This window comes from Myotis davidii, unplaced genomic scaffold, assembly GCF_000327345.1.
Source record: "Myotis davidii unplaced genomic scaffold, ASM32734v1 scaffold149, whole genome shotgun sequence".
Classification (NCBI taxonomy): Eukaryota; Metazoa; Chordata; class Mammalia; order Chiroptera; family Vespertilionidae; genus Myotis; species Myotis davidii.
Window position 1 is genome coordinate 3,681,308 of NW_006352194.1, and position 9,804 is coordinate 3,691,111.

General features: G+C 49.4%; 1 protein-coding gene across 2 annotated transcripts; it reads left to right on the forward strand.

The window, feature by feature from the left end:
- Positions 1-6,196: 6,196 nt before the first annotated feature.
- ID3 (inhibitor of DNA binding 3, dominant negative helix-loop-helix protein) lies at positions 6,197-8,253 on the forward strand. Of its 2 annotated transcripts, XM_015557305.1 has the most exons (4): positions 6,197-6,560; positions 6,727-7,020; positions 7,145-7,227; positions 7,765-8,253. In XM_015557305.1, the coding sequence occupies exons 1-3, from the start codon at positions 6,555-6,557 to the stop codon at positions 7,202-7,204; spliced, it is 360 nt and encodes a 119-aa protein (XP_015412791.1). In that variant the 5' UTR covers positions 6,197-6,554; the 3' UTR covers positions 7,205-7,227; positions 7,765-8,253. The 2 variants fall into 2 exon arrangements, with proteins under 2 accessions (XP_015412791.1, XP_006777627.1); XM_006777564.2 differs by lacking the exon at positions 6,197-6,560 and having other exon boundaries at positions 6,708-7,020.
- Positions 8,254-9,804: the final 1,551 nt, after the last annotated feature.

Genomic DNA, 9,804 nt, shown 5'->3' on the forward strand with positions numbered 1-9,804 from the left:
ATGCGGGCGGGGTCGTGTGGGGTGAGGGAGTGGGGGAAAAGGCCACCCGGGCGCACAAGCCCATTGTCCGCTCGGCCCTGTTCTGCACCTGGCCCGGAGCCTGGGGGAAGATGCGCGCTCACGGGAGCGGGTACCCAGGCTGCGCACTCAGAGGAGGTCATACACTCGGGCAGGGGGCCACGGCCCTTGGGGAGACACCCCACGCGTTTAACGAGGCTGCACCACTCAGGGAGAGACACACACCGGCCCCAGGGAGGGTTCCACACTCAGAGAGGGCGGAAGCGCGCACAGAAGAACCCCTTACTCGGAGACGCACACGCACATACACTGCTTGACACCCTCAGAGCCAAATGGAGTTCCCATATGAACTTATTTCTTCTTCCATCTCCGATTTCTCCTTAGCACAAGCCGCCCATTCTCCAGCGTTTGCTTCCTCTCTCCCTCCAGATGGTGTGGTCTGGCTGCAGAGCACAAGCTCTGGGCTTAGGCAGCCCTGCCTGCCTCTGCACACTGTGTGACCTTAGGCCAGTCACCTCACCGCTCTGTGTCCAGCGATAGGAGGGCTGAGGGAGATAATACCAGTAGGATGCCTGGCTCATTGTTGGCACTCAGCAAAAGTTATCCCTTACAAGCTTGCTGGTGCCTGGCCGCTGTGATGATTACATTTTAGGACAGCTTAGGCCAGCAGAGCTCACTGCAGGGTTCCAGCCAGGCTAGGGGTGGAGGAGCCCTTCCCTCTCTGGCAGGGTCAGCTGGGTCCCCAGGCCAGATCCCAACCCCCTACCTCCCTACCTACTATCCTCCAAGCCTTTGAATTGCTGCTGGGACCTAGGCCAACACAAGATAATATCTAGGAAGGGTAAACATTGCTTTTCAAGGCCTTTTTTTTTTTTTTTGCCTTCATCTTTTCTTGCCTTGGACTCCATCATCTTTCTAAAGCGTTTCCTGAAACCTGTTAGTGGGAGTCCAAATCCAAATGGCAGCATTTGTCTGCAGCAAAGAACATTATGCCTGAGAGTCACAATCAGCGTCATCCCGCACAACTTGTATTTGAGTTTTAAATCCCCCTCTAAGCGGTCTCCCCAAAGTGATTACTGTGGTGGAACTTAATGCAGTACATTTTCCAGGCACCCTGATACTGAGACCAGGGAGACAAGACTTCTAAGCAGGTGAGCTCTCTGCTCCTTAAGGTATTTGGGAGTGTTCAATGAAACCATGAATGTATGTGCTTTGGAAATAGCATGGCCACTTTCTATAGCAATATATTCTCGTTAAGTTAGAGTTAAACTCCCACGTAACCTACTGATGCTTTCCAGAGTCTAGAAATTCCAAACTTTTCCCTTAAAGAAAGGAGGCTGTCTGGTGTGTCCTCCTTAGCCTAGCAATGCTCGGGTGAGGGAACTAGTCCTTGTGTGTCTGGATACTGTGCAGTTTGGATGTCAGTCTTTATCCTTATGTGTGTCAATGTTTAAGCCACAGGCCTGGGTTCAAATATTGATCGTTGGAGTTTTTTTCCCTACTAGCTGTGTGGACAAATCTCTTTGAACTTCAGTATATATGAACTTCATAAGAATACCTACCCCTAAACATTCTAGAGAAGATAATACAAGATAGAATGTATAAAACACCGGCACAGGATGGGGTCTCAGAAAATAAACTCCCTTCTTACTTGCCTCTGGGTGGCCAACCCCCACCCCACCGCAATGCCAAGCTAGCTCCTGGACACTCCATGGTCACTGCCTACCAGCTGAAGCAAGGGGTTAGTTAACTTCAACTTTCTCTGAGTCTCTGCATAAAAAAACAACACACACACACAAAAAACAATGTTTGCCCTGGCCCTGGCCCTGGGCAAGTAGCTTAGCTGGTTAGAGGGTCATCCCAATATGCCAAGGTTCTGGGTTCGATCCTGATCAGGGCACATACAAGAATCAACCAATAAATTCATAAGTAAGAGGAATAACATCTGTTTTGATGTTTCTCTCGCTCTAAAAATCAATTTTTAAAACGATTATTAAAAAAAAAAGCACGGGCACAAAAGAGGACACTCTTTGAGACAGGCAGACCTAGTTGCAAACCTTAGATCTGCCACTTACTAGCTCTGAGACCATGGTCAAGCACATTAACCTCTTGGAAAGTCAGTCTCCTTGTCCATAAAATGGGTCAATGAAAGAAGATAATGTGAGAGAAGGCAAATAGAACTTGGCAAACAGTTAAGAGTCACTAAAGTATAACGATGATGATGGCACCAAGTACTTCTGAACTGTAGAGTAGCCCATCTTGGAGGCCCCTGAAATCCCCACCCCTATAAGGACTCATGCCTGAGCTCCAGATCCTCCCCACACTCTCCTCAGTATTGCCCAGATTCCTGAAAACTCGGGAGGAACCATTAAGCTCACCTGGCACCACCTATCCCACTCACCAGAGGACTACTTTACATCATAACATCAAAATGACAGTTCCCTTGTCCCTTTTGACCCTCCCAGCTGTGAGAAAGATGACTGTTATTCCTCTCCCCCCGTTTTACAGAGAGGACAACTGAGGAACAGTGAGGGAAGGCAATCCATGCAAGGATTTGAGCCTGGCCTGGCTTCTGAATTCCCTATGCTTTCTTGTGTAGCACTACTCTCAAGCAGTGCTTTGAGGTGTAGCATTGCTGGGGTGAGAAGGTATGGATATGTGTTCTATGTTTACAGCCAGGAAGTTTCCAGCAAACCTTTACAGGCACTTTGTGAGCAAACAGGTACATGTTGGGAAATGCAGAGTCTGGGGATGTTGAGACCACAGCAGACCACTCTAATGCTAATGAGAGTTAGAGGGCAGAGGGGACAGGGAGCCAGATGAGGAGGAGGTCTGGGCTTGGCCACAGGTGGGCAGCTGACATCCCAAGTAACCTTGGGCAAGTTTCTGATGTTTCCTTGATCCTCACTTTCAACATAAATGGGGGGAAAAAAGATAGGTAGATAGATAGAAGCTCAGTTTAGGTAAAAAGACATCTGCAACTCTCATCATCATTACCTTGGCTTTGAAATCACCAGCTCAGAGACCCCCCACCACTTTAAAAAATTTAAAAGACAAAACAGTATAACTTAATAGTTCTGCCAACGCTTCAAAAAAAAAAAAAATCAGAGAGCACAACACTGATTTTTTTTTTTTTCCCCTCTCTCTCTCCTTTTAAATTTTGGCAAAGGAAGATTCGGTTCCTGGAAATGCTTACAAAATAATTCCTGACACTGGGAGGAGATAGTTAAAAAAGGAAGAAGATGATGACTATGAAAAACTATATACATATATAGGTAAAGAAAGACGGTGGAAAGAAAGAGAATAAACAAAGAAAGAAAAGAAGGGGGGGGGGGACTTTAAAAGACACCAATTCAAGGAACGTTATCAAGTTCTCAGCATCTGCGATTCACAAGCCGCTCCCCGAACGGCGGCGCAGACTCCGCCCCTTTCTCGGGTGTCGGCCGCTGATTGGTGGGGGAGGCCGTCGCCGGCCGGTGACTGCCCGAGGAAAGGTTGCCTGGGACACGCATCCCTGTGTGAACGCATGACGTCCCACCCTGGCGCCAGGCTGTCTGGGGCTGAGTCTTAGATCAACACAGCTGTGGGACCGGGACCCACAGCTGGGCAAAGGAGCGGATTCCTCAACAAAAAATAGGATTGTGAGAAAAGTTCTGAAACAAAAACAGTGCAGACAAAAGCCTTAATGACATCCTTTCATAAAAATAAAAAATGCAAGAGGGGGGAAAAAGCTGGTAAAAGAAGCAGAACTGGGAACAGAAAGTTCAGAGACATTTGGAATAAGAGGCTGAGGCCCCGCCACCGCTAAACAAGTTGCAGAAGGCCTGAGCTGGCCCTCCAGTCTGCTGTTGGGAACAAGAAGTCTTTGGGGTTCAAACTGCATTCAGTATTCCAACCTTAACCTGCTCGTTCAGAATTAGAATGTTAGATTGAAAGGACCCTGAGAGGTCATTTGCGCCCCCCACCCCCAGTTTTACAAAAAGTGAGGCCCAGGAAAGAAGGAAATTCATCTAGGGCCACACTGCAAGCCATTGGCATGGCCAGGGCAGAATTCAGCTTGCTTACCCCATGCGTCCCTCTCTTGCCTTATGTCACACAGCCCAAAGGCATTTCAGTCTGAAAGCATCTTGGGAAATAATAAATGTGAAGGTGTTTTGCAAATGGCTTTACAAGCCTGAGGAGAACCTGTGAGGACCTGTGGACCGCGCACCTACCACACACCTGGCCCATACTGAGTCCCCAGGCACCAAGGAGACTAGCAGATCTGATGGAGAGAGCATGCCAAGTGCCTTTCCGAGAAGAGGCATTCAACAATTATTTGTTGAAAGGAATGAGGTTGGTCTAATTAGGTCAATTTTGTAAATTAGAAATTGAGGCACAGAGAAGTCACCTACCCAAAGTTCACATCATTAGTAAAAGCGAATGGGGATTTGAACATAAATCTGCCTGCCCCTGAAGACCATGATTTTTCCAGAACCTCCTGGGCTTTGCCATTTTGCCCAAACCACGGCAATCTGCATGATAGCAAAGAAAGGGGTTTTCTATTTGGTCATTCAGGAATTTCCATAGCCACCACTTTCCCTTTCTATGACCAATTAGCTGACATGGTCTTCACTTCACGTCTGTAAGTATATATAGACTGATTTGCCCATTCACTGGTTTATTTTCTTCCTTTTTCTTACATTAAAAAGGCTAACCTTGAAAATATTCATATCTTTCAAAGATCTTTCTTGGGGTACAAGCCCTGTGGTATGACAGCAAAGAACAAGACTTCAGGTCTGGCTCTGCCATTATCTGTGGTGTGACATTGGACATGCTTTATAGTCCTTCTCTGTACCCTTTATCACTCCACACCTGCCCGTCCCAAATCATAAAGCCTTAGACTTCTAGAGTTGGAAAGAATTTAAAGTAAATAGCACCATCTCCTCCTTTTATTCATAAGGCAAGTGAGGCCAGAGTAGCTGGATTTGTTCAAGATCACATGACAAATTTTTGGCAGGGCTGGGATATTGAACCTGAGGCTCCTGATTTCCAGTCCCCTGTCCTTTTTTACTATGACTCTTCTGAGACTCTCCTAGCTCTGAGCTTTCATTGTCCTGTTAATCAGTGCCACATACTATAGAACTCTTAATTGCTTCCTGTGTTAATCTTGTCTCCCCAAATTGTGACATTCTTGAGAGCAGGAGCCACTGCTTCCAACTGATTGATTGAGGAAGCAACCATTGGGGGATCCCACTTGGTCAGTGTCAAGATGGAAACCAGCATTTTAAGGCTGCAAATTCCCAAAAGTTTTGGGAAGTGATAAGAAGACGAGCAAAGAATACTGAATGGAATGTCCTGCTGCAATACAGAGCTTAACTTGCCTGTCCTCTGGTTCCTTTCCTGGGCTCTCAGATAGAGCTGGAGCTATTTTAGCAAGGCCTAGAATAATCAAGTCCAGGTGGCTTGCCTTTCCATAGCAGAGAGGGATAGACAATAGAGCTTATGGTATCACCAAACTATTGTTTTCTGCATTGCATAGAGGTGTTTAGAGAGTGGGGAGAAAGGAGGAAGCAAGAGTTAAGAGATTTGCTGACTCCATGGGGGGCTCCTAAAGGGTTATATAGAAATCATCCCTTTTGACACACACACACACACACACACACACACACACACACACCATTTAAAACCCTGTCCAAAATTCTAATCAAACTCACTTCCAGCACATAACTGGGCATATATGTGGCTCCTTATGGAGTGCAGGGGGCCAGAAGGTGGGAGCTCTTTTCCTTCCCCAGGCAAAAAAACATGGATTCAGTCTCTCCCCCCTCCCCTGTTGCTCAAATAGTGTTTTTTGCTCAAACCCCTTCTCCCTCCTCCTCCTGTAATCTCAGCGCCTAGCCCAAATCTGTTTTCTTCATTGTAACCTCAGCTTCACCGCAATTAATTTTTTTCCCCTCTGGTCACAAGATAATTCCTGACGCCAGTGAGTCTGGAGGTCAGACAACAGCAAATTGGGGAACAAGGCGGCACTAATTCCTTACAAGTTTCCCTTGAAAAATCTTTTGCTTTAAAAAAAAGAAAGAAAGAAAAGCTTCTTTGCTGTTCAGGGATTTATGACCTTGGAGGAACTGTGGGTTCGAAGTAGTGTTGGGGCTGTGGGTGGACTGGCAGGGGGCAGGGGAGCTCAAAGAATCTGGGGCGCTGCCAGGAAAAGGCAAATTCTTAAAGTTAATGGTTTTAAGTGATTTTTGAAATCCTTGCTGGCAAAGAGGCCCGCCTCTCCCCAGTATCAGCGCTTCCTCATTCTTTGAATCCAAGACTCCGCGGTATTCGGCGTCAGACCAGCCGAAGAAAGCCTGTTTGCAATTTAACCGCGCTGTGAACGCCCAGGGTCGGCGCAGGCGGGGCCTCGGCGGGCTGTTTTGCATAAAGGGGCGTGTCTTCCAGCCGGGCTCTATAAGTACCGGCCTCGGCGAGCGTGCACACATAGCAAGCTGCTGTAGGAATTTCTTTAGCTTTCTCGATCTTGGGCACTTCCAACCTCATTCCTCAACATGAAGGCGTTAAGACCTCCTTTGTTCTTTCTCAGGATTGCTGCAGCTATTCGGGGTCTTTTTTTATTCCAGATGAATTTTTGGAATGTTCGTTCTAGATTTTTGAAATATGCCATTGGTAATTTAATGGGGATTGCATTGAATTTATCCAACCTCATTCCTCAACATGAAGGCGTTAAGCCCGGTGCGCGGCTGCTACGAGGCGGTGTGCTGCCTGTCGGAACGCAGCCTCGCCATCGCGCGGGGCCGCGGCAGGGGCCCGGCAGCCGAGGAGCCGCTGAGTCTGCTGGACGACATGAACCACTGCTACTCGCGCCTGCGGGAACTGGTACCCGGAGTCCCGCGAGGCACCCAGCTTAGCCAGGTGGAAATCCTGCAGCGTGTCATCGACTACATCCTCGACCTGCAGGTGGTCCTGGCCGAGCCCGCCCCTGGACCCCCGGACGGCCCGCATCTTTCCATCCAGGTACGCGTGGGCGTGCGCGGGGAGCCAGGGATAGGGCTGAGCGCCAGGGCTGGGATGCTGCTGCACCCCTCGAACTCCCAAGTGCCATGCTGAATTCTTCTTACCTATTTTTCTTTTCTCTCAGACAGCGGACCTCTCGCCGGAACTTGTGATCTCCAATGACAAGAGGAGCTTTTGCCACTGACCTGGCCGTCCTGGCGCCTCCAGGTGAATATCCCCACCTTCTCGGGGGGTGTGGGGATGGGGACGCGGTGGTGATTGAACAGTAAATCTTGGAACTGGAAGGCCTTTTAAGGGATTATATACCCCCTCTGTTTAGAGAAACCAAGGCCAGAGAGGGGCAAGTAACTTGACCGTGGTCACATCAAATGAATGACGGAACCGATTTTCATCCCTGTGCGCGTTTCAACCTTAAACGCACGTTGCTATTGCCCTCTCCCAGTGGCCAGAGCGCCAAGAAAGGACGCGCAGGTCCGATGAAATAAAATAGCCGTTCAGTTAGTAGTTTAGAGTCGTAAACGGAGCCCTCCCAACTGGTGTCAATTCCAAGAGGGAGGGGTGATGCAAGCTCCGCCTGTGGTCCTTTGGCGCCAACTGGGTGGGGGTAGCGTGGGGCGCGGAGTTATCAGCTGGAGGTAGAGACCAAGTTTCCTCCCTGGCGCCGGCCAGTCTGCGGACGGCCCCCGCCTCGGCGCGCTCGGCGGAAACTGACGGCTCTCTGGTCTTTTTTCCTCCCCCACCCAGAACGCAGGTGCTGGCGCCCGTTCCGCCTGGGACCCCAGGACTCTGTGGCCGGAAGCCCAAGGGCATGGATGGACCCCAGCCTCTCCCTGCCCACTTCACTTCCCAAACCCCTGCCTCGAGGCTGGACCTGGTGCCCGGGAGCGAAGGACTGTGAACTTAGGTGGCCTGAAGAGCCAGAGCAAGCTCTGGGCACCGACTGGGCAACGTCACCCAGGCCCACCCCACCCCCAAGTTCTAAAGACTGTCAAAGATTGTGGAGGGGTGTGTGGTGGGGTGGACGGTGGCTGCTCCAAACTCTGCCAAGGCCAGCAGTAGAGCTGGCCTTCTGGTCTCGGAAAAAGGCTGTTGCCCCGATTATGAACTCTATAATAGAGTATATAGCTTTTGTACCTTTTTTGCAGGAAGGTGACTTTCTGTAACCATGCGATGTATGTTATTAAACTTTTTATAAAAGTTAACATTTTGCATAATAAACGGTTTTTAAACACTTGTGTGTATCATTTGATTCCATCAGTGTGAACACTCTCACAAGGCTGAATTTAGGGGAAATAAATATTCTTGGAGTCTGGGGAAAGCAAACATTTATTCTCTATTAAAGGAGATGGGAAAATGCCCAGCTAACAGTGGGGTGGAGGGAGGGGAGGTAGAGGGCTCAGAACGGGAGCCCTACATTCACTGAGGATTGATGCAGGGAATATCCGAGGCCTCTGGCTAAGGCCGAAGAGGGGCTCTGACCCAGCATTAGCTCACCCAGCAAGTTGGGTGCTCTGGATGGAAATCAGGTCTGCGGTCCCAGTTCTTAAGTCCCTTGGGGCTTTTGTGCTGCGCTAGCAGATGCCTGTCGCCTTCAATCCATTACTTACTCATGCCTTTCTAGCAGGGGATGTGGAAGAGGAGCCTCACCTGGTGCCCAAACAGGTGGTGGTTCATAGACCCACTTCAGAAATGAACAAACGGGTCACTGGGTCTGGTTTCACTTCCCTCCGCATGCGCTCTGGTTTGGCTTCCCCTTGGGCTTCCGAAATCGGGAAACATGGGAGAGGGGTGTCTCCCCTCAAATCCCCCAACATCCCGATCAAGACTTTGGGTGCTGGTTGGGAAATACTGGCACCAATCTCTCCTCTACCGTCAGGTAGTTGGAGACTTTGACCCTGAAGTGGGAATTGGATAAACAGGCCCTCCAGCCTCATCCCTTCTGGCATTTCCTTCCCAAACACCTGCATTGGGAGCCTTCTTGGTGAGCAAGCATCTTCATTCCTATTTCAGAAATGGAGAAACTGAGATTCAGTGGGTAAATGGGCCAGAGCCAGATTATCACACACAGCCCCTTGAGAAGCAGAGAAGGAATTTTAATCTTAACTACAGTGACTAACATTGTGACAGGAGCAGGGCCTGAGACTGGATATTCCCTGGGGCCAGGCCCCCAACCCATGCCCCTTTGCCCCCTACCTGGCAGCTCCCCAGGTGGGTTCCACCGGCATCTGGCCTCACTAGATTCCCGTTTATGATATGATCTCATCTGTGTGTTAGCTCCTGGCATGAATTAGTTCAATATTTCATAACAAACAGCTCACGTCATCACCACCCTTAACGCTTTAACCCTGGTGTGCTTTCAGGGGTGAACAGGGGCATGTGGGGGGGGGGGGCAGGCAACCAACCTGTCTTTGCCAGCTATCCTCCCAGCCACCCGGCGGTTCTCAACCTGTTTTCTGGTCTGCTCTGATGATCTGATGGAAGGTATGAACACTCTCTTCAGGACATAAACACATACAACTTTGCAGAGCAATAGCCGATCTCCAATCCCCTGGGAAGCCCTCAGTCTTTCATAAGAAGAACTCTTACATCAAGACAAGAGGTACAAGACCCAGGCTGGGTCTACCTTGGATCATTAGTTGGGTGCGCTGTACTGGCTCCGGAGACAGCCCCACCAGGGCGCAATGATTTGCTCTGCCTCATACTGGCTGTATAACTGAGCCTCAGTTTTCACATCTGTATAAACTTGCTGATCTTGAGGATACGATTCTGAGGCACCTGGCCCCA